General features: G+C 52.0%; 1 protein-coding gene across 4 annotated transcripts; it reads left to right on the plus strand.

The window, feature by feature from the left end:
• Window positions 1-1,096: 1,096 nt before the first annotated feature.
• On the plus strand, window positions 1,097-27,460 carry RELB (RELB proto-oncogene, NF-kB subunit). Of its 4 annotated transcripts, none has more exons than XM_027618836.2 (12): window positions 1,097-1,291; window positions 2,278-2,325; window positions 6,309-6,317; window positions 7,793-8,139; window positions 16,478-16,635; window positions 17,992-18,083; window positions 18,246-18,377; window positions 19,929-20,033; window positions 23,348-23,563; window positions 24,307-24,375; window positions 24,497-24,574; window positions 26,647-27,460. In XM_027618836.2, the coding sequence occupies exons 1-12, from the start codon at window positions 1,237-1,239 to the stop codon at window positions 27,036-27,038; spliced, it is 1,701 nt and encodes a 566-aa protein (XP_027474637.1). In that variant the 5' UTR covers window positions 1,097-1,236; the 3' UTR covers window positions 27,039-27,460. The 4 variants fall into 4 exon arrangements, with proteins under 4 accessions (XP_027474637.1, XP_027474638.1, XP_027474635.1 ...); XM_027618834.1 differs by lacking the exon at window positions 1,097-1,291 and adding an exon at window positions 1,914-2,158; XM_027618837.2 differs by lacking the exon at window positions 6,309-6,317.
• Window positions 27,461-27,483: the final 23 nt, after the last annotated feature.

Consider the following 27,483-nt stretch of genomic DNA (forward strand, 5'->3'; position numbering starts at 1 on the left):
AGGGCAGGCTCTGGCACACAGCAGGTGCTCAATAAGTGTATGTCAAATGAATCAATGAGGCTGTGTGGGTCATCCATGGAAATTTTACAGAAGCAGACACAGGATGCTAAAGCTTGGCTCTGTGGTCTGAGGGTGCCGGGCATCCCAGTTAGGACCTGATGGTCAACTAGTCATTTTCAGGGACAGGGAAGGCCTAGGAATGTGACCTAACCAAAGGGCTGCCCTTCTTGGAGCTTCAGTCTCCTCCTCTCTGCAATAATCCTGATTTGATCACTTGCCTCTGATGCTGGTGCAAGCCGGGAGGCATCTGTGAGGCCTGCAGGTAAGCCCTTTGCTCAGGGGTCAGGCACACAGCTCAGTATATGCACACTGGGAGCTCCCCGGTTGATGTTCCCACGCTGAGTTACCGAGCCCTCGAGCTGAAAGTGTTCTGGGCTATTAGGAAACTTGAAGGGGCAGTGGGAGAGAATAAAACGTCCATCCACTCTAGAAACATTCATTGGACACTTAACTGTGTTCCAAGGGCTGTTCTAGGCCCTAGGGTTAGAGCAAGGAACAAAACAGACAAATCCTAAAACTGGCATTCTAGCCATAAACGTTTAAGTATCTTCAACCCCAATTTACAGTTGAAGAAACAGGCATAGAGAGAGTGTGGTTTTCCTAAAGATCATTACTACCCATGGCAGCTGGAGCCCTGGCAACTTCCTGCTCCCGAATCTTCCCTTACAGCCAGAGAAACAGCAGGTTCAGCTCCCGCTGGCAGACCTGGGGGACGGGCCTCAGTTTCCCGACTTGCCCCATGGGTAGGACGTGAACGGCCCTAAGCAAGCCTCAGTTGTCTCCGCCAGAGCAAAGGGCAGCGGCGCTGGTCCAGCCCCTCCCGTGCGCCCGGCCTCCTCTTCCCGGCCGGCCCCGCCCCCGAGACCACGTGACGCGTGGGGGTTTTCCCGTTCCCCTAGCGTGACGTCACGATGGGGTGCGGGCCAATGGGCGCGCAGGCCGGCGGCGCCGGGGAATTCCGCCGCCCCGCCCCCGCCCGCCGCCCGCCCGGCCCGGCCCGGCGCCCCCCGCAGCCCCGGGCGCCGCGCGTCCAGCCCGGCCTGCGGCCCCAGCCCCTGCGCCGCTCGTCCGACCCGCGATCGTCCTCCGGACCGTGCCTCCTGGCCGCCCGGCCTGCCCGCGTGTGTGTTTTGATCTGGGCCGGCCTCCCGGCCGTCGGTCCCCACTGGTCGGGCCATGCCGAGTCGCCGCGTCGCCAGACCGTCCGCTGCGCCGGAGCTGGGGGCCTTGGGTAAGCGGGACCCGGGTTCAGGAGAGGAGTCTGGGGCGGGACTGGAGATGCGGGGGTTCTGGGCGCCCCGGAGTAGGCTGGGGGTTCCTACAGGAGTCTAGGGGCTTTGGGGGGCGAGGCTGAGGGTTCAGTGTCCAGGGACAGTGTATTAGAGGGAAGGAAGGAGGCAGAAGATAGTGACGGGGTCCAGCCCGAGGTAAGAGGGAGGCGTCCCACTACAGAGTGAGAAGGGGGCGGGGCCTGACCCTGAGGCAAAGGAGGGGGCGGGGCCCGACTCCGGGAGGGAGGGGCGGGGCCTGACTCAGAGAAGGCGGGGCGGGAGCCGCTCCTGCGGAGTAGGGGCGTGGCCAGGCTCTCGGAGAGGGCGAGACGAGGGAGGGGCCAGACTCAGAGTGGACGAAAATGAGGGTTCTGGCTCACCGAAGGGGGCGGGGCCTGACTCTGAGAGCGAGAAGGGGGCGGAGCCTAACTCTAAGAAGGAAGCAAGGTCCTACTCGGAGTAAGGGGGAGGGACCTGACTCGGGCAGGGGAAAGGGGGAGGGCCTGTTCCGAAAAAAGCAGGGCGGGGCCTGACTCGGAGGAGAAAGGGGGGGTGGGGCTTGCTTCAGGAGAGAAGTGGCAGGGTCTGAGAGGGAGAAGGGGACGGGGTGACACTGAAAAAGTGAAGGGGTAGGGTCGACCCTGAGAGAAAGGACGGGGTGGGGGCTTTCCTAACTGAGGTTGGGAAGGGCTCCTCCGGACCCGACCTTGAGGAAGAGAAGGCGCCGGCGGCCTGAGTGTGGTGCAGGGTGGGGAGAATGACAGAAACTAGGGATCCGGTCCGTAAGTTAGAGAAGGAAGCAAGGCCAGACCCTGCGGGCGTTAAGGGTGAGGGGGCCTGATCCGAAGGGGCGGGGCCAGGAGAGGAACGGGGTGGGGCCTGGGAGACTCTCGGGTCCTCCCGCTGCATCTCCGTCACCTCCTGAGACATGCCTCCCTCCCTGCAGGGTCCGCGGACCTCTCCTCGCTCTCGCTCGCCGTTTCCAGGACCACGGGTGAGCAGCCCTCCACAGTTCCGGCCCACCCGCGCGCTCGGGACGGGGGAGGGGGGAATCCTGTGGAGGTGGCTTTGGGCACGCCTCTGTCTGGGGTTTCGCCCAGGTCCACCTCAGCTTTCCTCTGACCGCCTGTGTTCGTCCCCGCCCGTTGAGATGGGGGCCCCAGGTGCCTCTACCTCCCGGGTGGTTAGGAGCTGGACAGGTAAAACTAACCACCTACTCACCCTCTAAGAGGAGTCCACTTTAGAGATTTGCCATGTTAGTGCAGAGGGCAATAATGACATGCTGGTGCCCTCCTCGCTCTGTGAATGCCTGCAAATCACTTCTCTCTGGGCCTCAGTTTTCCTCATCTGTAAGATGGACATAATATCACTGCCCTCCTTTGCCGGGGGATTAGGAGGGTTCAATGAGCTGCTACAGGCAGACTTTCCAAAGCAGTGTCTGGCACACAGTAAAGTCTCCGTAAGTGTTAACTGTTGATAGCTCGTTTTTATTATTATTTTTTTTAAGATTTTATTTATTTATTTGAGAGAGAGAGAGAATGAGAGATAGAAAGCATGAGAGGGAAGAGGGTCAGAGGGAGAGGCAGACTCCCCACTGAGTGGGAAGCCCGATGCGGGACTCGATCCCGGGACTCCAGGATCATGACCTGAGCCGAAGGCAGTCGCTTAACCAACTGAGCCACCCAGGCGCCCATCGTTTTTATTATTATCATTGTTACTATTATTGTTATCAGACAGCCCGTAACAGTGGTTCTTAAACCTTTGTGTGCACCAGAGTCACCCAGGGAACTTGTTAAAACAGATTGTTGGGCCCTACCTCTAGAGTTTCTGCTTCAGTAGGCCTGGGATCGGCCCTGAGAGTTTGCGTTTCTAGCAAGTTCCCAAAAGATGCTGAGAACCACTAGTCGGGAAGGTCCCTGAGCCAGTGCCGTCCAAAGTTCAGTGCCGCCCAAGAAAATGCAGAATCATGGCTAAATGACAACATCCTCTCTCTTATAAATCTGCTGGGATTCGGAAGGCAGGGACTGAGTCCTGCTACCATGAAGACTCAGCCCCTAGTGGGCTGGGGCTGGGCCTCCGTCCAGAGGTAGAATCTTGGGATGGACCCCAGCAGTGCTGGCCCAGCTGTGGAGGAGGCTCTGCCAGTTCTCTAACAGAGAGTGAGGACAATAGGGAAAGGTGGGGCATGGCACTGGGGACAGGTACTGCCTACGCACTGGTTCTGGGCAGGAACAAGGCTGAGGTTTTTTCTGGCCCAAGATCTCTGGTTTCAATTGAGAATAATGTGTGATGTCATCTCTTCAATAAATATTTATTGAGCGCCTGTTCGGTACCTCATCCTGTGCTGGGCAGTGCTGGGGACTCGTCGGTGACCGAGAGAGCCCTGACCCTGCCCTCATGGTTTCCCTACCTGGGTGGAGCGGCAGGCGCGTAGGCAATAAATTAAATGTGGATCATCACATGTGATAAAGGCTCTGAAGAAGTCTTGGGGTCAGTGAAATCTAACAGCAGTGTTAGGATGGGAAAACTAAATGCTGTGACAGAGTGGGAGGGGAAAATCTCCCTCATTCTGACAGGCTAGACGCATCCTGGGCCCTGGGTATACAGTGGAGATGGGGCAGACATGTCCCCTACTCTGAGGTGCTCACAGTCTACAGGAGGAGACAGATAAGAGTCCCTTAACACAAAGTCATACCAAATCCTAACCGGCGCCACGAAAATGGTAAAACAAAGGTATGTAATGATGAGTGACTGGAGCTATCTTAGGGGCCAGGGGGCTATCTTAGATAAAGTGGGCAGGGAAGGCCTATCTAGTAGGTGACATTTGAGCAGGGACCTGGAGGAGGAGGCGGCGGAGGAGGCCATGCAAAGAACTGGAGAAAGAGCATTCTGGCCGAGAACAGGCTGTGCTAAGGCCCTGAGGCAGGAAAGACATAACTGGTTTTCTGCTCACGCACGGCCCGTCCTGCCTGTCCCTGGATGGTGGCAGGTCTGTGTGGGAGGTTGGGGTGGGATGGAGTGTTATTCGAGTTGAGCCCTAAATAAGGAGAAGTTCCCAGTGTCTACGGGCTGAAAGAGGATTTCCCTCTCCCCCCCAAAGATTTATTTATTTATTTGAGAGAGAGAGTGAGTGAGCAGGGGGAGGGGCAGAGAGCGAAGGAGAGGGAGAGAGGATCCTCTAGCGGACTGTTCGCCGAGCAGTGAGCCTGACACAGTCCGGATCCCAGGCCCCCGGGGGATCATGACCTCAGCCGATATCAAGAGTCGGCTGCTCAACGGACTGAGCCACCCAGGCGCCCCTGAAAGGGGATTTTTAGATAATAAGGCTATTAGCTAAGCTTCATGGAGGGGCCAGGGCGGTCAGACACGGTGCTAAGCAATTTACCTGTGTGATTCCGAATCCTCATGTTCACACCTTGAGATGGGAGCTCAGGCCTGATTTTATAGAGACTCAGAGAGGTGGAGAGACTTGCCCGAGGCTACACAGTGAGTGAGTGACAGATAGGCTTCGAACCAGCGTCTGTGTGACTCGACGCTTCATGCTCTGAAAGCAGGTCGGTCACCCTCTTCATTTTATAGACAGGGGGCCTGAATTCTAGAGAGGGAAAGCGGGTTGGTTACCCAAGTCCATAAAATTATGTCTCCCAACACTTTATCCACTGGCAGCCAGCACTTACGCAACACCTACTACTGCGGCAGTTCTGAGTGCTTCCCACGTATTAGCTCATTTAATTTTCACAGCAGCCCAATGAGGCATTATTACTGTGTCCATTTTACAGATGGAGAAACCAAGGCACAAAGGAGTGAAGTGAGGGGCTCGGGGTCCTCCAGTTATCAAGTTGCAGAGCCAGGATTGGAATTGAGGCAGTCCAAAGCTCAGGCCACCGCTGCCTGGGCCTCGGTTTCCCCCTACAGCCCGGGAGCTCCTCAAGGGCCCAAAGTCTAACTCCTCTTCGGGTCTCCAGGTCATCCAGCACAGATGCCTAAGAGGGTTTTTCCAAGTTGAAGTGACCGGAGGTTGGCCCTGCCAGGGACCTACAGCCTGTCCTTTCTTCTGTCCCAGCCTCAGTGTCCCCAGCTACCAAGTGGGGGTATCTTCCCTTACCCTGCTGAATTCAGAGATCACATGAGATAAGGGGAGCTTTCCGAGGAGCAAAGGTCTGGCTGCCAGGAGCCACTCCCTGGGCATTGGACGAGGAGGACAGATCTGGGAGCGGGGCAGGCTGGCGTTGATCCATCTGTGGCCAGCGGCTGGGGCAGGCAACCCTGGGAGGGACATCTGGCCCTGGCCAGCCCTGCCTAGCTGTGTGACCCCAGGCTTGCCGGCTCGCTCTGGCCTCCCCCTCGTCCTGTCTATGGAATGACGGGAGGTTTGTTTCGATTTCTCCATGGCCCCTTTCAGGACCGAGCTTTCCTGAGGAGGTGATGAGGGTCTTCCCCAGCGTTGCTGTTACTGTCCCCTCCGGGAGCAAATCTGGAATGGTGGGTGGGCACTCTGGAGGGACTGGGCCAGGATGCAGAGCGGGTGATTGCCTGGAGGTGAAGGGTCAGTGTCCTTGGATCTTCAGATACTAGCCAGTGACCCCAGTGGGGTTCTGTGGTGGGTTTTAGGGAGGGAACACCCCCACATCTCATTTAGAATCTTGGATGTTTAATTTTTTCCTGGTCATAAGACCCTTGGCTTCCTTGGATCCTCAACGATGCTTTATAATTCCCGGCCTCAGTGTGGGCACTTGAGGGTACCCTGACCCTGGGGCCCCAATATTGGGAGCTGAAGGGAGGGTAGCCCAAGAAGGTGAGATAGGGGCTGGGGTTTGGCACCCCAGGGAGCCAGAGCCCAGTTTCCCAGGATGGAGGAAGGGAGAAAGGGGGAGGGTTCCAGGTGGGGATGGGGTTGGGGAATCTGTCTTAAAACATGAAAGTCTTGACCACTTTCTGGACCTCACCTTTCTCTTTCTCTTTCTCTTCCTTCCACAGATGAATTGGGTAAGTATCACAGGGCAGGCCTGGGGTGGGGGGTTGGCGAGATGTCCAAGTGCTCACAGTGCGGGATCTGGGCCTTCTTTGCTGTCGGGTAGGACTGTTGGGGGATTTTAATGTTCCTGTTCCCAAAGTACCAGCAGTACGTGATACTTAGAAAAAACTCCCCATGTCAGCTGCCTTTAGTGTTGCTATTACTGTGAGCATCAGTTCATTCTTTCGGTGAACTGTATCGAGCACCCACCACGTGCCAGGCACTGTTCTAGGCACCGGGGATTCAGCCACGGACCAAACAAGGTCCCCACCCTTCTGGAGCTGACACTCTGATGGGGGAGACAGTAGGAAAAGGAATAAATGAACAAGATCGTGTCAGATTGGGCTAAGGGCTGTGGAGAAAATAACAGGAAGAAGAGCAGATGGCCTGGGAAGACACACACTAGATGGGCCTTTCAGAGGAGGTGACATTTGAGCTGAGACCAGAAGGACACGGAGCCAGCCAGCGTGGGTTGAATGGGGGGAAGCATGGACTAGGCAGATGGGGAGTAAGCACAACACCCCAAAGAGGGCCAGGCTTGCTGGGAGCAAGCAACAGAAAAGAGGCCGAAGGCCCGGGACAGCAGAGGGCCATGGCCCACGCCAGGCTCTGTGGCCAGGGTCAGGGGTGTGGGTTTTTGTTTGTTTGTTTTTCTGAGATGAATCGAGTTTGGGGAAGGTATTGTATGGGGAGGATGTTGACCTCGACTCTTAAGGGAGATGGGAGCCATGGGAGGGCTCTGAGCAGAGCGAGGTCAGGGTTTGACGTAAGCTACCTCTGGCTATGCGTGGGGGACAGACTTGGAGGAGGCCAGGTGGGGACCAGGAGCAGTGGTTCAGAGGGGAGACAGTGAGTGTGGACCGGGCTGGAGCCAGGGGTGTGGGGACAAGCAGTGGGAATGTAAACACATATTCGAGGTAAGAGGCGGAAGAAGTTCAAGGATGGGGAACAGTTATGGGATCGTGAGATGTGCAGGCTTCCAGCTTGGGTGCTTGGTGGATGGTGGTGCAGCCGAGGTGGGAACTGCTGGGGCAGAGCAGCTATTATTCTTGTTATTATTAAACGGGGGCAAGGAGGAGGCGGGGACACCTGTTACCTGGCCCTACCTTTATCCAGGTGAGAGGGGATGGAGACGTGAATGCAGGTGCTGTTAGGGAGGGGAGTGGACACGAAGCTGCAGGAGAAGGAGAACCCAGGCCGACCCCCGTGTCTGGCCTCAAGAACCGGGGAACTGTTTGCAAGGACGGTAGAGGCTTTTTGGGGGGTTGGGAGCCGAGCCCCCCCCCCCCGCCCCGCCCCGCCCCGCCCGCACTCGGCCCACAAGGAAGATGTCTTGAAGAAATGAATGGATGGGGGAAAGGCGGGGCGGCACAGGTCTCGGGCTGGGGTTCATCAGGCCTTTGCTTCTATCATCAGCGTCACCCCCTGTTTTTTGCTTCTCCCGCAGAGATCATCGACGAGTACATCAAGGAGAATGGCTTCGGCCTGGAGGGGGCGCAGCCGGGCCCGGGCGAGGGGCTGCCGCGCCTGGTGCCTCGCGGGGCGGCCTCCCTGAGCACCGTCACCCTGGGCCCCCCGGCGCCCCCGCCCCCGGCCACGCCGCCGCCCTGGGGCTGCCCCCTGGGGCGGCTCGTGCCCCCGGCCCCGGGCCCCGGGCCGCGGCCGCACCTGGTCATCACCGAGCAGCCCAAGCAGCGCGGCATGCGCTTCCGTTACGAGTGCGAGGGCCGCTCGGCCGGCAGCATCCTTGGGGAGAGCAGCACCGAGGCCAGCAAGACGCTGCCCGCCATCGAGGTGAGGCCCGGGCCCGGGGGTCTCGCGCCTCCCCGCCCCCGAGATCCGCGCGCTGGTATTCCTCGTGTAATTCATGGCGGTTATTATTATTGCCGTTGCTATTGTTGGAGCGGATAATACTCTCACCTGGCCCCGGATTCCAAAGGACATTCCAGGAAAGGCCTCCTTCAGGGCACTTGGCAGTGTCGATCAAAATCATCATTGCCGGGAAAGGCAGGGTGGCCTACAAGGGAGGCCCTAGTAATTGGAGTGGCCCTGTCTGAATCCCTCTTCTGCCATTTACTAGCTGTGCAGCCTTGGGCTGGTTATTCAGTCCCTCTGTGCCTCAGTTTCCTTCTCTACAAAATGGGATAATAATAATAACAACTAACCACCAGGGGTTGTCGGGAGGCGTGAATGAGTTAAGAACACCTGCCAAGGGCCTCCAACATGCTCTGTGCTCAGGAGAGATGGAACTGGTGTTAGGACTATTGCCATCCTGACTCATAGGCCTGGCCATTCTGCTTCTAGGAAATTGACGATGTAGATAAGCCAGCCTCTGGGTGGAAAAGAGGGAGGTGCCAGATTATCCCCTGCAGCCTTGTTGTGTAAAGAGTTGGAAACTGCGGAGGTAATCAGCGGGGCACTGGTGGGATAATCCGTGAACATCTATCTACACATTGGAATCCTATGCAGCCAAGCGTGTGTGCGTGTGTGTGTGTGCGCGTGTGTGCGTGTGCGTGTGCGCGCGCGCGGATAAATATAAATACATACGGTTCACACAGAAAGATTTTAAAATGAAGCTGTCCCCTAGGTACTGATGTGGAACCATCTCCAAGATCTATTAATAAACCAAAAAAAATTTTTTTTGAGGCACAGAACCCTCTGTAGGGGATTATACTACCTTTGGTGTTAAAAAAGGGGGAAAATAAGATTCTGTATTTGTATTTGCTGCTATGTGCCTACAGAAACCCTGGAAGGAAAAAAAAAGTCAAGACTTTTTTTTTGGTGGGGGGAGTGCTGAATGAATAAGGTACAGGTAAGGTTTTTCACTACATGCATCTTTATTTTGCTTTATCGTTTTAAATCATATGGCTCAAAACTTTCCAAAATGTAAATTAATTTAATTAATACATATTAACAGAATTTAAATTAAACTGAACAAAAGTTCACCACTCCTGCCCTCAGGCCCCAGGTTGCCCCCCAGAGGTGACCATTTTTTTTGAAAGACTTTATTTATTTATTAGACAGAGAGAGAGAGCGCACACAAGCAGGGGGAGGGGGAGAGGGAGAAGCAGACTCCCCACAGAGCAGGGAGCCTGAGGTGGGACTCGATCCCAGGACCTCGGGATCATGACTTGAGCCAAAGGCAGATGCTTAACTGACTGAGCCACCCAGGAGCCCCGGTGACCATTTAAAAAAAAACGAGAGATTTATTTATTTATGTATTTGAGAGAGAGAGCGTGCGCACACATGCGCACACGCCTGCCAGGAAGGGAAGAGCAGAGGGAGAGAGAGAGAGAGAGAAATTCAAGCAGACTCCACACTGAGCACTAGCCCAAAGCGGGGCTCGATTCCATGACCCTAAGATCATGACCTGAGCTGAAATCAAGAGTCAGAGGCTCAACCGACTGCATCACCAGGCACCCCCAGAGGTGACTATTCTTGTCAATATCTCACGTATTCTTCTGGGAGGAGTTTATGATTATATAGGAGCATATGTACATACGTATGTACAGCCCCCCCTTTGTACATAGAGAGGAGTATAATCTATATACTATTCTGACAGTGGTCTTTTTTGCTTAAGAATGTATCTTGAAGGGGCGCCTGGCTGCCTCAGTCTGGAGAGCATGCGACTCCTGATCTCAGAGTTGTGAGTTCGAACCCCACGTTGGGTGTAGAGATGACTTAAACATAAAAAAAAAAAAAAAAACACCCTGGGGCGCCTGCGTGGCTCAGTGGAGTAAGTGTCTGCCTTCAGCCCAGGTCATGATCCAAGATCCCAGGTCCGGCATCTGGCTCCGTGCTCAGGGGGGAGCCTGCTTCTCCCTCTGCCTGCCACTCCCCCTGCTTGTGTGCACTCTCTCTGACAAATAAATAAATAAAATCTCTTAAAAATAAATAAATAAATAATAATAAAAATCTTTAAAAACTGTATTTTGGAGCTCAGCTAAAATAAGCCTATTTAAAGCTGTCCCATTCTCTACCATTGAACCATTGCATGGGTGGGTGCTAATTCACTGTGCAGGTCCTCTCTTGGTGGGTATTTTAGGTTGTTTCCCGTCACCTCTTTTGCGCAAAGCTGTAGAGAACGACTCAGTTCATCTATTATTTCCTTCATGTCATGCAAATAACTTCTGGAATTGGAATTGCTGGTCAAAGGTAATTTGATAGATATTACCAAATTGCCCTCTGTGAGCGTTGTACCCACGACTGTTTCTCCTAGCTGGTGTCTGAGAGGCCTGGTTCCTTGCACCTCCCTGATACAGAGCCTCCATGTGCTTCTGGATCTTTGCCCAAGTGTTTATTGAGTCTGAATTGGGTACTGATCATTCCACTAGCCCCGGGTTCTGGCCCAAGCTGCTCGCTGGCCATTGGCTCCCAGTGTCCTCTAAATTTCCCCCGACAAGGCAGATGGAGGGGCCCTGTTGAGTTATACATCCGCTCTACTCCCCTGCTCAGAACCCTCTCTTGGCTCCCTAGTGCCCTCAGGAGGAAGCCCAAGCTCCTCCCTGTGCCTCTAAGGCTCTCACTCTCTGACTCCTGTTGCCAGTTCCCAGCCAGCTCCTCCTCACTCACCACCCTCCAGCCACTAGGCCTTTCCCCATGCTGTTCCTCCTGCCTGCAGTGCTCTCCTCCTGAAGCCTGGTCACCCCGTACTCATCCGTGAGGCCTCAGCCCACGTCCGGGAAGCCTTCCTTGACCACCCTCCCCAGGTCCAAACTCCTTCATATGAGGTCTCCTGCTTCCCTCTTCCTCTCCCTCGATGGGATTTGTCCTCATAGGTTTACTAACAGAGCAACCCCGTCCTTCCCCCACCCTGCAGGAAGCAGTCAACAGAGTGGTTACAAATATGCATTTCAGAGTCAGAAAGACATGGATTTTAGTCTTACCAGCTGTATGAATTGAGGCGAGTCCAGTGCTTCTGCTGGCCTCGGTTTCCTCATCTGTAAAATGGGGTTGGAGTTCCCGGCTCCTGTAGGATACTATGAGGAAACCAGGAAGGTGGACCAGCACCAGAGGAGAGGCTCCCTCTTTACTCAGCGAGGTGGTTGTTATTTGATTTGGCTCCAGACATTGTGGCCAAAAGCAGCACGCAGGGCAGAACATTCTGGTTAAAAGAATTGTTTACTTTGAAATGTATATTCCATCACCGGATTTTCAGGAATGGGACAAGGGTGATGCATTGAGGGGCATTTTCATAGCCCCTTATTTATCTTTAAGGATTTTGTTTATTTTTCCAATTGACAGGGGATTTTTTAAAAATATTTTATTTATTTATCTGAGGCAGAGAGAGAGAGGGTGAGCGAGAGTGAGAGAGAGGTGGGGAGGGGCAGAGGGAGAGGGAGAAGCAGACTGCCCGCTGAGCAGGGAACCCGACACGGGGCTCAATCCCAGGACCCTGGGATCATGACCTGAGCTGAAGGCAGACGCTTAACCGACTGAGCCACCCAGGCGCCCCTGACAGGGTTTTTGTTTTTTTTTCAACTTTGTATCCCATCTTTTTCTTTTTAAAAATTTAAAGCCTACATGCAATAGACAAGAATAGTGCAGTAAACATGCCTGTTGCCTTATTTGCTTCATGTCCTTCTCTCCCTTTACATAGACATTTATAGAGGGAGATTTGAAAGTCAGTTGGAGATAGGATGATACTTCGCCCAGAATGTTTTGGTGTGTGTCCCTCAAGAGCAAGGATGTTTTCCAACAATGTAGGAGCTGTATAATCATAATACCATCACCACACTCTAGAAACTTAATACTCCTCCAAGGATATTATCTGATATTAAATCCATATGCTCATTAACCCCCAAATATTCTTTTTCTTTAAAGATTTTATTTTTCAGTAATCTCTACACCCAACGTGGGGCTCGAGCTCATGACCCCAAGATCGAGAGTTGCACACTCCACCGACTGAGGCAGCCAGGCCCTCCTCCCTTCCCCCAAATACGCTTGAGGGCTGTTGTTCTTGTTGTTCACTTGTTTAATATTTGGTCCAGGATCACCTGCTGCGTTTAGCTGGCAGGTCTTGCCATGGTCTGAATGTTTGTGTCCCCCTAAAATGTATCCCTCAATCCTAGCCTCCAGTGTGATGGCATTAGAAGGGAGGGCCCTTGGGGAGTGCTGAGGTTATGAGGGCTGAGCTCTCATGACTGGGATGGATGATTTTATAGAAGGGACTCCAGAAAGCTTGTGGGCCCCGTCCAGCAGGAAGAGGGCCTTCACTGGAGCCTGACCACACAGGCACCCTTGTCTCAACTTCCAACCTCCAACTGTGAGAGAGAAATTGCTGTCATTTGCGTGCCATCCAAGTTCACGGTATTTAGTGTAGCAGCCCACACGGACGAAGACAGATGTCTTTAGTGTCTTCAGACCTGAGTTTGTTTCTCCATCTGACTTCATGTTTGGGGTTGTGGACATTTGCAGAGGACAGGATCGATGTTTTGTCGAATGTCCCACGTTCCGTGTTTGTTGGCTGTTTCCGGATCAGATCAGGTTGTGTGTTTTGGCGGGAACACCCCAGTGGTGATGCTGTGGCCTTCTCGGTGTCTCACACCAGGAGACGTGGGGCGGCAGTCTGTCCCACTCTCAGTGATGTGGCGTCAGATCCTGTGGTTAAGGCGGTGTATTAGTCTCTCCAGCTGCCGTAACGAACTACCACAGGCTGGGTGCCTTGGACAACAGAAATGTATTTTTTTTTTTAAAAGATTTTATTTATTTATTTGACAGGAGAGAGAGAGAGCACGTACAAGCAGGGGGAGCGGCAGGCAGAGGGAGAAGCAGGCTCCCCGCTCAGCGGGGAGCCCGATGCGGGGCTCAATCCCAGGACCCCGGGACCATGACCCGAGCCGAAGGCAGACGCTTAACGACTGAGCCACCCAGGCGCCCCAACAGAAATGTATTGTCTTAGCATTCTGGAGGCTGCAAGGCCAAGATCAAGGTGTCAGCAGATTTGGTTTCCTCCGAGGTCTCTCTCGTTGCCTTGCAGATGGCCTCCCTGTCACCGTGTCCTTACTTGTCTGGTATCTCTTTGTGTGTCCAAACGACCTCTTCTTATAAGGACACCAGACAGATTGGATAGAGCCCATCCTAATGGCCTCATGAACTCAATCACCTCTTTAAAGACTCTGTCTCCAGGGTGCCTGGAGTGCCTGGCTCAGTTGGTTAAGCGACTGCCTTCGGCTCAGGTCATGATCCTGGAGTCCCGGGATCGAGTCCAGCATCGGGCTCCCTGCTCGGCAGGGAGTCTGCTTCTCCCTCGGACCCTCCCCCCTCTCATGCTCTCTCTCTCTATCTCATTCTCTCTCTCGAATAAATAAATAAAATCTTTAAAAAAAATAAAGACTGTCTCCAAATACAGCCACATTCTGAGGTCCTGAGGTTTAGGGCTGCAACATATGAATTGCAGGGGGATGGCAATTTAGCCCATAAGAGCGAGTGCCCAGTGGGGCTCTTCATTGTAAGGGGACAGCTTTTCTTTGTAATGAGTAACTTATCTGTGGGGTGATACTTTGAGGCTGTGTTTTCCCCAACAGTTTACTTCTATGTCTTTCCGGGCAGTTTTTCTGGCTCGGTGTCAGTTTTGATTTCAGAGAGTTAGAACCGTAAATATCCAATAATAGGGGATGACCTCGTCTGGATGTGGATTCAGGATTTTTATTCCTATCTTTCAGAGCGGCAAACTGAGGCTCAGAGAGGGGAACTTACTTGCTCAGAGGCACCCAGCAAGTTTACTGTAGTAATTACTAAGCACTCCTCTGTGCCTGGTACTTAATAATACCCATTCTACAGATAAACGTGGAATAGAGAGGTTTATCATGCAGATGGCCAGTGATAGAGCCTGGTATCAGGTCTGGCTTATCCCAAGGCCTCCTGTGACATCTTAAAGATGAGAAGCTTTCAGGCCTGCAGTTCTCATGAATCCTGAGACTGTTGACTCTGAACTTTTCTGAATCTCCTAATATTGCAGTGGGGAGCTGGTTAAATGAATAGCTTTAACCCCATCTGACTCAGTGGTATTTATAGACAATATTATGTCCCTCTACTCATAATCATCCCCCAAATCCATAATGCCCTAATATGAAGGAGAAATAAAAGGAAAACAATACAGCATAATAAGCACCTTTATTTCCATGTGTAAATGCTCAGGCACAGCCCCAGGGAATCATGATAAAGGTGGCAGTTGCTTGGGACCTCATGAATGCAGGCACCCCTACCTTTTTCTTTAAAGAGAATCTGGATGGGACGTCTGGGTGGCTCAGTCGATTAAGCGTCTGCCTTTGGCTCAGGTCATGATCTCAGGGTCCTGGGATTGAGTCTCGCATCGGGCTCCTTGCTCAGCGGGGAGCCTGCTTCTCCCTCTGCCTGCCGCCCCCCCTGCTTGTGCTCTCTCTCTCTCTCTGACAAATAAATAAATAAAATCTTGAAAAAAATAGAATCTAGAAATCTGGAATAACAAGATGTTTCATACTTTTTATTTTTTTAAGATTTTAATTTATTTATTTGAGAGAGGAGAGAGAGAATGAGCGGGGTGGGGGAATGGGGGGTGGAGAGGGGGGAGAAGCAGGCTCCCAGCTGAGCAGGGAGCCAGATGCCAGGCTGGATCCCAGGACCCTGGGATCGCGACCTGAGCCGAAGGCAGACGCTTAACCGACTAAGTCACCCGGGCGCCCTTTTTTTTTTTTTATTTTCTTAGGATTTATTTATTTATTTGAGAGAGAGAGGGAGAGAGAAACTTTAGCAGACTCGGAGCTAAGCGGGGAGCAGGAGATGGGGCTTGATCCCATGACCCTGAGATCCTGACCTGAGGCGAAACCGAGAGTCGGATGCTTAACTGGCTGCACCACCCCGGGGCCCCTGTCTCATACTCTTTAAATGCAGGCTCCATATTTTCCCCAAATTTGAACAAAAATTTCTGCTCTTTTTGTAGTTTTAAAAAAAGTTTTATTGAGGTATAATGTATATATACAAAATTGCACATATTTAATGCATACATTTTGATGAGTTTGGATGAAACATTTTTTTAATTACAGAAAAATGGGAAGAATAGTACAGTGAGCACCTGTGTGCCCTTAACCTGTATTTGCCAGTTGACGTTTTGCCACATTCACTGTATCTGTCATGCTCCTCCGGACAAACTCATGGGCATGCGCGCACACAGACAAATGCACACGTTGTTTTTGCTAAACTCTTTGCACCGTGCGTTGTAGATATCATATTACTTCACCGCTAGATATTTTAGTGGGCACCTCCTTTGAATAAGCTCCCGTGTGGTGACAATATTATTAGCATCCCTAGGAAAAGTAAAGATATCCCATTGTATCACCCAAAGTGTTAAATTTTCCAGTTGTCCCCAGAACATACTTTATAGTTGTTTCTTCCTCCTCAATCCAGGATCCGATTAAGGATCCTATGTTGCATTTGGTTGTCATGTCACTCTGACCTCTCCCACCTCCCCCCCCAACTTTTTAAAAATCAAGTTGCAATTGATCAAATCTTACGTGTACAGCTCTATACATTTTTACATACATATACACTGTGTAATTACCAGCCAGGTCAGAATATATTATTTGTTTGATTTTCACCGAAATATGTTGCCCATCTTTTTACTGTCTTTCACGACACTGATTTTTTTCACCTGATGACCCGCGATTTGGGCTCATTTGAGGAATCACGGTGAGATTCGGGTGACATACTCCCGGAGGGTTGTCACAGAAGTGATGTCGTGCCTTCCCAGTGCACCCTGTCAGACTGCCCAGATCATTTTGACTCTGTATTGGTGATGCTGACCTTGATCACCTGATTTAGGTGGTGTCCAGTGGATTTTCCACTGTGAAGGTGCTTTCCTCCCCTGGTCATTAGTAAATTCTCTGTGTGCGGTCCTTGGAGACCCTGTGTGCATCAAAGTTTTTAAAACTCATAGTGGCCAAAGAAAGCATATCTGTGGGGCAGCTATCCTGTTATGAGGCTCCCAGGCCACCAGCCAGAAGCCTTTGGTTTAGGATCTCAGAGGGGTCTTAAGCAAACCCCCTTCCATCATCCTGGGGAAGAAGGTTGGGAGCTATCAAAGGAAGCCCCAGGGAGTTTGGATGGGTGCAGGTGTCTGCCAGGGGACCCCCAAAATGCACCTGTCTCCCTGCAGCTCCGGGATTGTGGAGGGCTTCGGGAGGTGGAGGTGACCGCCTGCCTGGTGTGGAAGGACTGGCCTCACCGAGTCCACCCCCACAGCCTCGTGGGGAAAGACTGCACCGACGGCGTCTGCAGGGTGAGGCTCCGGCCTCATGTCAGCCCCCGGCACAGGTACTCGACCCCTGACCCCCAACCCTTCACCCCAGGTCACAGAGATGTGGAGGGGCTGAAGATCATCCAGGGAGACCTTAGGGCAAGGGGCCACTTGGCCAGATTCTCCCCACTGCATTTCCTGGACGGAGAGACCAAGGCCAGGCCTGGCGGGGGGTGGAGGGGCGTGCCTGGGCCTGGCCCCCTGCTGCACACACCTTCACACACAGTTGTATTCATCCCCATTTTGTCGAGGTGGAAACTGAGACTTGGAAGCATAAAGGAGCACAGATAGCCAATGGAAGGGCAGGGATTTGACTCCAGACCTGACTTAACTGCAAGATCATTCTTTCTTTCGCTTGATAATTTATACGTTTTTAATAAATAAAAAAATAAAAGGTTCAGAAAGACCGTACAGTGAAAAATAAATTTCCTTCCACCTTTGGTCGTGCAGCTGTCCGTGGTCCTTCCTGGAGGCAATTACAAATATGCTATGCATGTATATTTTTTCTCCCCTTACAAATGGTAGCAGACATTTGTACCTCGTTGTTATGTTCCAGTACATCTTGGAGATCATTCCTGTAAGCATTTAGAGCTGCCTTATCCTTTTTCTTGGCTGCATAGTATTCCAATGCACAGCTGTACACCGTTAATTGAACAAGCCCCCCTAGTAATGGGCCCTTAGGATGGTTCCAAGCTCCTGTGGCCCTGTTACTAAATGCATGGCTTTACGTATATATCATCTCTTCTCTAGGATAAATTCCTAGAGATGAACTCGCTGGCTCTAACTTCAGTGATTTACTCTCTGTAAACTTTCAGTGACTTATAAATTTAGCCAAGGTGTAAGGTCCATGAGAGCAGGGATTTTTGTCTCTTTTGTTCCCCGCTGTGTGCCCCCACATGCTGCCTGGCACACAGTAGGTGCTCAGGAAATATTTGTGGAATGAATGAATGCCGCCATATTGTCCTCCGGTATGTAACTGCTGATTACATTTACAGTCCTGCCCACCGTGGGTGAGAGTGCTTGATTCTTCACAACTTCACCGGTAGAGAACGTCACCAAACGTTTTGATCCTTGCTGTGCTGATGAGCTTTTTAAAAATTGGCATCGCATTGATGTTTAATTTGCAGTTTTCTTATTATAAAGGAGGTGGGCTAGTGTTTTCATGTGGTAAAGATGAAGGGCATTCCCAGGTGCTCTCGGAGAATCCCCAACACTCCTGAGAGGTTGAAACCCCAGGCCGCTCCTAATGCTGGGGCTCCTGAGACTGTGAGCCCCGAGGCAGCATCTTTGCTGGAGTCCTCCTGTGGGTTAGGGCTAGACCTGCCTCTTCATGAGTACCTCCCTTCACCCATTCCTCCCCCCTCCCCATTCAGCTTTAACAATCTGGGCATCCAGTGTGTGAGGAAGAAGGAGATCGAGGCCGCCATTGAGCGGAAGATTCAGCTGGGCATCGACCCTTACAACGGTGAGTCCCAGAAACTAAACTGACTGTCATGTCCTCCTGAACCCCTCATGCCCTCGGCCACCCCGTCCCCTCCCCTTCTCCCTTCTCCGGTACCCACTATCTCCCCAGCCCTCTCTGCCATCTCCATCCCCCACCCTCAGCCTTCCCATATCTCTCCTACAGCCGGCTCCCTGAAGAACCATCAAGAGGTGGACATGAATGTTGTGAGAATTTGCTTCCAGGCTTCATATAGGGACCAGCAGGGACAGATGCGCCGGATGGACCCTGTGCTCTCTGAGCCTGTCTATGACAAGAGTGAGTCTAAGGTGCTGGGCGTATTAGGATTGTTGTTGGCCACAGGTCCTGGAAAGGCCCAGGTATGATGGCATGGACGAACAGGGAGTTCTTTATTTTTATTTGTCTCATTATTAAGTCTGTTCGTGTTGACTCAGCTGCTCAGCAATATCAGGGCAGTGGTTGAGCTCTGTGATTCCCTTGGTTGTGAGCTGGTTGCCACAGCTTCAGATATCATGTCTGTGTTCAAGGCATGAGGGGCAGTGTCACCCTATATGGTGTGCAGGCTGTACACTGCCCAATTCCAGTGGTCAGCATTTATCAGGTAGCCCATGGAAATGAGGCCTCCTTGTATTGTAGAGTGCACAACCTGTCCCACTATACTAGGCAATTCTAGGGAAGACGCAGCATGAGCAGTGATACTTTTTTCTCTTTTATATGGAACATAATATATTCCCCAGAATCCCCCTGGTAGACTTCTGCTTCTGTCTCATTGGCCAGAACGTGGTCTCATGGCAGCCCCTAGTTGCAAGGGAGTCTGGAAAAGCAAGTATTTAGTTAGGGTTTCCATCATCTACAGAGGGAGATGAGCATGGAAGAAGAGATTGGGAATGGCTGTTAGGTTTTAGCAGCCACAAGCCTCAAAATGGGGAGGGAAGTTAATCCAGCCACGGCTTTCATGTATGCAAGTGATAGAATTCCAATTCAAATGGGATGAAGGAGAAAAAAAGAAGAATTTGTTTGTTCCAGTAACTAAAAAGGTCCAGAGGTCGTGAGGTGCTTCAGGTCTGGCTGTATCCAGGTGCTCAGTGATGTCATTAGGGATCCGTCTCTTTCCAGCTCTCAGCTATCCTTTCTTCAAGTTAGAGTCATTTTTGGCACAGCGCTCCCACGGTGGGAGCAAAATGACTGTATGCAGCTCTAGGCTTATATCCTACCAGCTTGGAACCTCTCCCCAGATGCCCAAAGAGAGCTTCTCTTACCCAGTATTTTTGGTTGGAGTCTCAGGGCTCTCATTGGCCTGGTTTTGGTCATGTGCTCCTCTCTGACCAATCAGCTATGGCCAGAGGGAGGCAATGCTCTAATTGGTCAGGTTTGGGGGCACGTGATCACTGCTGAGCTAGGGAGTGGGTTCCGCCCTACCCGATCCTCAGGACTGAAATGGGGCGGGGGGGGGGGGCTGTTTCCCAGAAGGGAAATAGAGGGGCTCTTAACAGAAGAAGGGCCAGGACTACTAGATAGGCAAAACCACGGGTCTCCACTATGCGTTTCAGGCCATTGATCCTCGTCTAAGAAGGGTCTTGATCCCTCACCCTGCCAACTCTCGTCTGAGGGCTGATGGTCTCCCTTTGGCGGGACGCTCACATGGAGGACTCGCGACTGTCCACTGACCCCTCTGAACATCTTCTTTTTCTCCCCGTACCACGGTCCCGGGGAGGATTGGACGCCCCGGCTTCCCCATTTCCCATGTCTGCATGGCGGGGGGTGGGCACCCACGGGGTACCTGCTGAGGGTTTGATGACTGAATTCTCCTCTTTTCTTAACATACCACTCCCTCCTGCGCTTGCACAGAGTCCACAAACACGTCAGAGCTGCGGATTTGCCGGATCAACAAGGAGAGCGGGCCGTGCACGGGTGGCGAGGAGCTCTATCTGCTGTGCGACAAGGTGCAGAAAGGTGAGGGACCTGGGACAGCGTGTGGGTGGAGTGGCATCGGGTGGCTTGCCGTGCGCGCGGGAGCCGGGGAGCCCGGGAGGGTGGGAGCATGAGACAGAGCTGGTTAACGCGGGCAGCGCAGTGGAAGGATCCAGAACTCTGGTTTTGGAGTCAGACTGCAACAGCCCATGGGTTCATTCACTCACGGAGCTCCTCACTCACTGGTTCATGTACAAAGATGGAGAGCCCTGTGTGATGGCCATGCTGGGTGCCAGGCAGGGCTCCCCACCACGAGCTGGGGTTGGGGGGGAGGGACTCCGACATTAAAATCCGCAATTCCATAAATAAATGCTTTATGGTGACTTGATAAGGAGATGAAGAAAACAGAATGGGAGAAGTATCTCCTCCACTTCATTCATGTCTGTTTAAATGCCCCTTCTTCAAATAGGGTTTTAAAAAAACAAGTGTGGGCACCTGGGTGGCTCAGTCGGTTAAACCTCTGACTCTTGATCTCAGCTCAGGTCTTGATCTCAGGGTAGTGAGTTCAAGCCTGGCGTTAGGCTCCATGCCCAGCTTGGAGCCTACTTAAAACAACCGCAACACCATAAAGCCAACAACAGGTGCACCCTGCATTACCTGGCTGGCGAGAGCTTTCCCTCTGACTGTATATATCTTTTCTGTATCCTTTGCATTTTTTATCCTGTGACTCTATTGTAAATAACATCACCACCAAGGGTGTTAAAGAGCTAACATGTATCTTGCTCTTACTATGTGCCAAGCTCTGTTATAAGCACTTTCTACACCACACTTATTAGATCATCTGATTGCCTAACAGTTCTATCAGGTAGATCCAATTATTACCTCCCTTCTATAGATGAGGAAACTAATGCACAGAAAGGCTAAGTAACTTGCACAAGGTCACACACGGAGGCAGGAAGAGACAGGATTTGAATGGTCTGTGCTCATAATCATTCTTCCGGAAAAATAAGAAAGAAAGAGGTTGAAAAAAACTTCAGGAAGATGGAGAAAAAGTAGTATTTGGAGAAAGGAGATAGGGAGGAATGGCTGGAGGCGTTGTGGGCACAATTTTACTCAGTGGGGCCAGGGAAGACCACTGTCAGGAGATGCCATTGGAGCCATGAGGCATCCATGTGAGTCTCTATAGGGAAGAGTAATTCAGCAAAGGGAACAGCAAGTGCAAAGGCCCTGGGGTGGTAGCAGGTCTCATTGTTGGAGGAACAGCAAGGCCAATGGGGCGGGAGGGGAACAGAGTGGGAGAACCTGTCACAGCCTCAGGGATCCCTTCCCATCCTTTCTCATGCTCTGTGATTATACAGTTAACGTCTGTCTCCCCACTGGGTTGTATGAGGCAGGGCTCTCATGGTGAGCAGTTGTTTCCCCCAAACTACCCAGTCCAGGGTCAAGCACCCATGAAGTTCTCAGGAAAAAATATTTATTTTTTTTACTTGTTCATTTTTTTGGGGGGCCACAAGTTTCACTCTTTAAAAATTTTTTTTAAAACCATTTTAAAGTGTAAATTCAGTGGCACTTAGTACACTCACAATGTTGTAGCACCACTGCTACCTAGTTCCAGGACATTTTCATCACCCCAGAAAGAAACCTCATACCCCATTATGCTATATAAGCACTCACTCCATTTTCTTCCCTCCTCTAACCCCTGGCAACCACTAATCTGTTTCTGTCTGTGGATTTGCCTCTCCCGGACATTTCGTATAAATGGCATCCTACACTGTGTGGCCTTGTGTGGCTGGCTTCTTTCACTTAGCTTAATGTTTTCAGGAATCATCCACATGATAGTACGTATCAGTGCTTAATTCCTTCTTATGGTGGGATGATAGTCCATTGTATGGATATCTAATTTGTTTCTCCATTCGTAAATTGGTGGACATTTGGGTGGTTTCCAACTTTTGGCTATCATAAAGTGTTGCTACAAACATTTGGACGTTTGCGTTTAAGTTTTTGTTTGAACACCTGTCTTCAGTTCTTTTGGATATGTGCCCGGGAGTGGGAGGTTCTTATAAAATTTTGAGTGAATGAGCAAATGGAGATTGAGTGGTTCCTCTGCGCTGGGCCCTTGTGTTAGGCAGTGCTGGGACATAGTGAGGACAGAAACAGGCCCGGGCTCTGCTCTTGCAGGGCTCCCAGTTCAGGGGGGTAGGGAAAGAAACACAAATTACAAGTGTGAGTTCTGCTGAAAGGGAAGACCAAATGCTAAAACTGGATGGAAGCACCAAAACAACAGGAAGACCAGATACGGCCTGGCCATGTTGGAAGGCTTCCCAGAGGAGATGATATTTGAGCCAAGATCTGAGGAATGCCAAGAAGATGGTTAGGGTCCTGGGGGTTGGGGCCAGAGCAGGGAAACCGTTCCACATGTGTGCGAATAACTAGAGGCAGATGTGAGTCTTGTTCCATCGTTTGTTCACTGTCCAGCCTCGGACCGGTGATTTCACCACCCTGAGCCTCTGTTTCCTTATCCCTAAAATGAGTTGGTGTTAAGATGAGACAGGATCTTACTTATCTAAGAACTACACTACAAAGAATTAGCATAGACTGAGAATTTCTGAGCGCCAGGCATGAAGCTAGTACTTTGCGTTCTAAAATAAAATAAATAAAATCTTAAAATATTTATTTTTTTAAAGATTTTATTTATGTATTTGACAGAGAGAGAGAGCACAAGCAGGGGGAGTGGCAGGCAGAGGCAGAGGGAGAAGCAGGCTCCCCTGAGAGCAGGGAGCCCGATGTGGGACTCGATCCCAGGACCACGACCCGAGCTGAAGGCAGTCGCCCAACCAGCTGAGCCACTCAGGCGCCCATTTATTTTAGAGAGAGAGAGAGAGAGAGCGAGAGCGCGTGCGTGCATGCCTGAGTTGGGAAGGGGCAGAGGGAGAGGGAGAAAATCTCAAGCAGACTCCCCGCTGAGCATGGAGCCCAAGCAGTGGCGGGGGGTGGGGGGGTTGGCTTGATCTCATGACCCTGAGGCCATGACCTGAGCCGAAACCAAGAGTCAGACGCTTAACCAGCTGAGCCACCCAGGTGCCCCTCTTAGTTTTATTCTCAAGAATATCAATATTGGGGGCACCTGGCTATTTCAATTGGTAGAAAGTGCAAGTCTTGTTCTTGGGGTTGTGAGTTCAAGCCCCATGTTGGGCACAGAGCTCACTTAAATGTATTTAAACTTAAAAAATATATATATGTGTGTATATGTATTTTTTTAAAGAGAATATCAATATTGATTTGGGGGGAGGCTGAATGAGTTGGGGGCCCGGTGGGCCAGTGTCCTGGCTCAGCTGATGTCCCCACTTTCCCGCCAGAGGATATATCGGTGGTGTTTAGCAGGGCCTCCTGGGAAGGCCGGGCTGACTTCTCCCAGGCCGATGTGCACCGCCAGATTGCCATTGTGTTCAAGACACCGCCCTATGAAGACCTGGAAATCGTTGAGCCTGTGACCGTGAATGTCTTCCTGCAGCGGCTTACGGATGGGGTCTGCAGTGAGCCTCTGCCCTTCACGTACCTGCCTCGGGACCATGGTAACCATGGCAATCCTGGGTGACCCCTGCTGCCCAGAGACCAGGTCTTTGGCCTAGAGGGGCCAAGAGGCAGAAGTAAAATGCAGGCTCATAACTGCACAGACTGAGGTTCAGTTCCTGGCTCCACCTCTTACTGGTTGTGTGACCTTGGCCTCTCTCTGAACCTCAGTCTCCTCCTGTGTAAAGTGGAAGTAATAGTACCTATCTGATGGCATGTGGGAACTATTTGATTATTTCTCCCCTCAGCATGCCTGCTCATGCCTGGCCCTGTACTGGGTGGTGCTGGGGACATAGCAGTGACCCATGATAGCCCCAGCCCCGCCCTCATAAATCTCACAGTCCTTTAGTGGGGATGGAATTGCTCAGGGGACTCAGATTGCTCAGAGGGGGCATCTGACCCAGGCTTAGAGATGAGGGAGGGCTTCCTGGAGGAGGGGGACGGCTGAGCTGAGAATGTGGGGATGACTAAGCAGTTCTCCAGGGGAATTGGGAAATAGTGTTTTAAGCAGCTGGAATAGCAAGTGCAAAGGTCCTGAGGCAGGATTGTGCCTGCAGTGTCCCAGGAAAAACAAAGAGGCCAATGTGGCTAGAAGGGGATTTGGGTTTCATTCTGATTAAGATACGGACATCTATTTGCATTAGTTGGCCAAGAACTAGAACAGCTCAATGACTTCCTAATGGTCTCTATAATTCTTAATTATTATTATTGATGGATACTGTTGCCCCTGGTATCTCCTGAACAGACAGCTATGGCGTGGACAAGAAGCGGAAACGGGGGATGCCTGACGTCCTCGGGGAGCTGAACAGCTCTGGTGTGTCCCCTCTGCCCCTTTCCACACTCATCTCCAGGTTCCTGGGAGGGGGTGGCTAAGCCCTAGGCTGGGGAGGAGGGGCTCTGAGGGTCCAGGGTTCCTCATCTCTGCCTTCCCTCAGACCCCCATGGCATCGAGAGCAAACGGCGGAGGAAAAAGCCAGCCTTCCTGGATCACTTCCTGCCCAACCCCAGCTCAGGTGAGTCATGGCTCAGCTGGGTCTGAGGGTGAGCTGCAGCCCTGCTTCTGGCCTCTTCAGCGTCCCCCCACCAAAGCTCCCCGAAGGCCAGGAACTCACATCTTAGGCAGCAGCATGAAGTAGAAAGAACAGTTCTGGACACAGTCTGGAGGCTCCCATCTCCGCTGGGCCATTCCCCTGCTGTGCAATCCTCACCAAGTTGCTCCATCTCTCAGAGCCTCAGGGTCTCCTCTGAGAAGTTTCACCGTATACCTCCCTCATTGACCTTTTAGATTTTAATGAATTTATTTTTACAGACACTATATAACGGGCACATAAGTGCAGTTTGTATGTTTACTCATTGAATTTAAATCGCATCACTCCCCCCCACCGTCGTTTTACTGGTGAGGAAACCGAGGCCCAGAAAGGTGAAGTCTCTTAGCTGAGGTCACCGAGTCTGCGGTGGAGCTGGGAGCTGTACCTGGGCACATGTACAGATGAGGGATGAAACACTATGTAGAATGGGTAGCAGGGAATAGATGGTAGATAAACAGGAGGGGTTGTCAGAGCCAGCCAACCTTAATTCAGAGCCTGTGTCTAGCCCAGCCACCCTCTGGCCTGTTCTCCCCACACCTTTATCTCAACTCACACGCCAGCCTCCACTTCCCATGGACTGCAGCCCTATCTGGCTGCCATCAGAAGCCTCCCCACCTGCTGACCACTAGCTCTAAGAATGCTGCCCCCCAATACCCCAGCTACTGCAGGGTCCCAGCTCCCAGCCGACCCGCCAACAGCCAACCACTCAGAGTCTGCTGAGCCTGGACCACTCCAGCCAGTCCCACCCGGGAGGTTTCAAGTATCACCTGTTGCTCCCCCTATCCACTGCACCTGGTAACCAATGCCCAGAGCTCCACCTATAGCAACCACCAATCCTAGCCCACTTTACCAGCCTTCAATCCCGTTTCCAGAGCCTCTCCTCATTGGCCACCTGCCATTCATCTACCTCCTCCATCAACCCCAATTTCTCAGTGCCTAAAGGCCCCCCGCCCCTCTCATCCTTGGGGAAAAGCTGCTCTGGCGTGATAGTATAATGGTTAGGGGCATGGCCTCTGGAATCAGACCAAGTTTGGATTCTGAGGCCTGAATTTAGCCATCGTGTGACCTCTTTGGGATCTCATTTGTCAGATGGAAACCTTACCTCTTAGGGTCCTTTTTGGAATTTAGTGAGGTCATATGACACAGTTAGTTAGCATAGTGGCTGGCACAGAGTTAGTGCTCAGATCTTAGGAACTTGCCAGACAAGAATGCCACCTGCATTTGTGATGATCATGTTTAGCTGCTTTCATAGTAAAACCCAAGTTAACAGGGGCTTCAACAGGCTAGAACTTTATTTCTCCTCTCAGCTAAACAGAGGTAAATAGTCCTGGGATGGTTTGAAGGTTGTATGATCATCAGAGACCCAAGCATGCTCTTGCCATTTTCAACTCATAGTTTCCATCTCATGGTCCAAGATGGCTGCCAAAGCTCGAGCCATCATGCCCACCTTCCAGCCAGGAGAACTTAGTCACATGACCACATTTAGCTGTAAGGGAGGCTGGAAAATAGAGTCCCAGCAGCCCTGGGTCCCTTTCTGAGATAAGCATAACATGCCTTTGCTGGTGAGATTTGTCTTGTCTCAGAGAGAGACTCTCCTAATGACACATAATTTTACCTTCCAGTGTGGGGACTGGTGACTGCTCATTTGGGTCTCCCGTGTGTGGGGATTTCACTCTTTGGGTGGCCTCTATAATTTGGGGGAGAGGGGACTTTAGAGCCTCTTCAACTTCCTTATTTTTTGGAAAAACTCCCCAGCCCTGCAGGAGCATGGTATGAACCCTGGTGCTACAACACTCCAGCTATGTGTGACTGAATTATTTTGCCTCAGTTTGCTTATTAAACGAGAATGGTGATAGTCCCTACCTCGGGGTTCTCCTTGGGATTAAAGGAGGCCACAGTGATGATGCATTTAGTACTATCAGGGCACTGGTGTTAGAGCGTGGCCAGAAGTCGCCGCTAAAGCCACCCTACTTCCTTCTGCCTTTTCATCCCTGCAGGCCCGTTCCTCCCGCAGTCAGCCCTGCTGCCGGACACAGACTTCTTCCCTGGCACCGTGTCCCTACCCGGCCTGGAGCCCCCCGGTGGGCCGGACCTCCTGGACGACGGCTTTGCCTACGATGACGCTGCGGCCCCCACACTTTTCACCATGCTGGACATGCTGCCCCCCGCGCCGCCACTCGCCAGCGCTGTCGTCACGGGCAACGGGGCTGTCGGGCCGGCTGTTGGAGAGCCTTCCGGCCCCGAGCCAATGACGCTGGACTCATACCAGGCCCCAGGCCCCGGGGACGGGGGCACTGCCAGCCTTGTGGGCAGCAACATGTTCCCCAACCAGTACCGCGAGGTGGGCTTTGGGGGAGGCCTCCTGTCCCCAGGGCCGGAGGCCACGTAGCCCCGAGGCGCTGGAGGAGAGGCGCTGGGTGGGGAGGAAGGGAGGTGGAAGGGGCCGTGCAAACCCAACCAGGATGTCCAGCACCTCCATCCTTGGGCCACCCTTGGTCAGTCTTCCGACCTCCTCATCCTTCTGATTGGGACATCTTCAGCGCTGGTGAGAAGCTCCGTAGCACCGGTTTCCCCTGAGCCCATTTTACAAATGAGAAAACCGAGTCCGGAGAGGAAAAGGGGCTTGGCTCCCACGCACCAGCTTGTAAAGCTGCCTCAGCCCCCACGAGTGGGGGCACCTTCTCCAGGCGGATTCTGGAGTGTACATATGGGAGAAAGGTGCAGATCCTCAGCTCTCCTACCCCGAGCTTGAAGGTGGGGGGTAAAGGTGGTTTGTTCTGAGTCTTCCCAAATAAAGATGAGTTTTTGAGCCTCTGGAGTCTGGTCTCTTCTCC

The sequence above is a fragment of the Zalophus californianus genome, chromosome 17 (genome assembly GCF_009762305.2).
Source record: "Zalophus californianus isolate mZalCal1 chromosome 17, mZalCal1.pri.v2, whole genome shotgun sequence".
In the NCBI taxonomy this organism is placed as follows: domain Eukaryota; kingdom Metazoa; phylum Chordata; class Mammalia; order Carnivora; family Otariidae; genus Zalophus; species Zalophus californianus.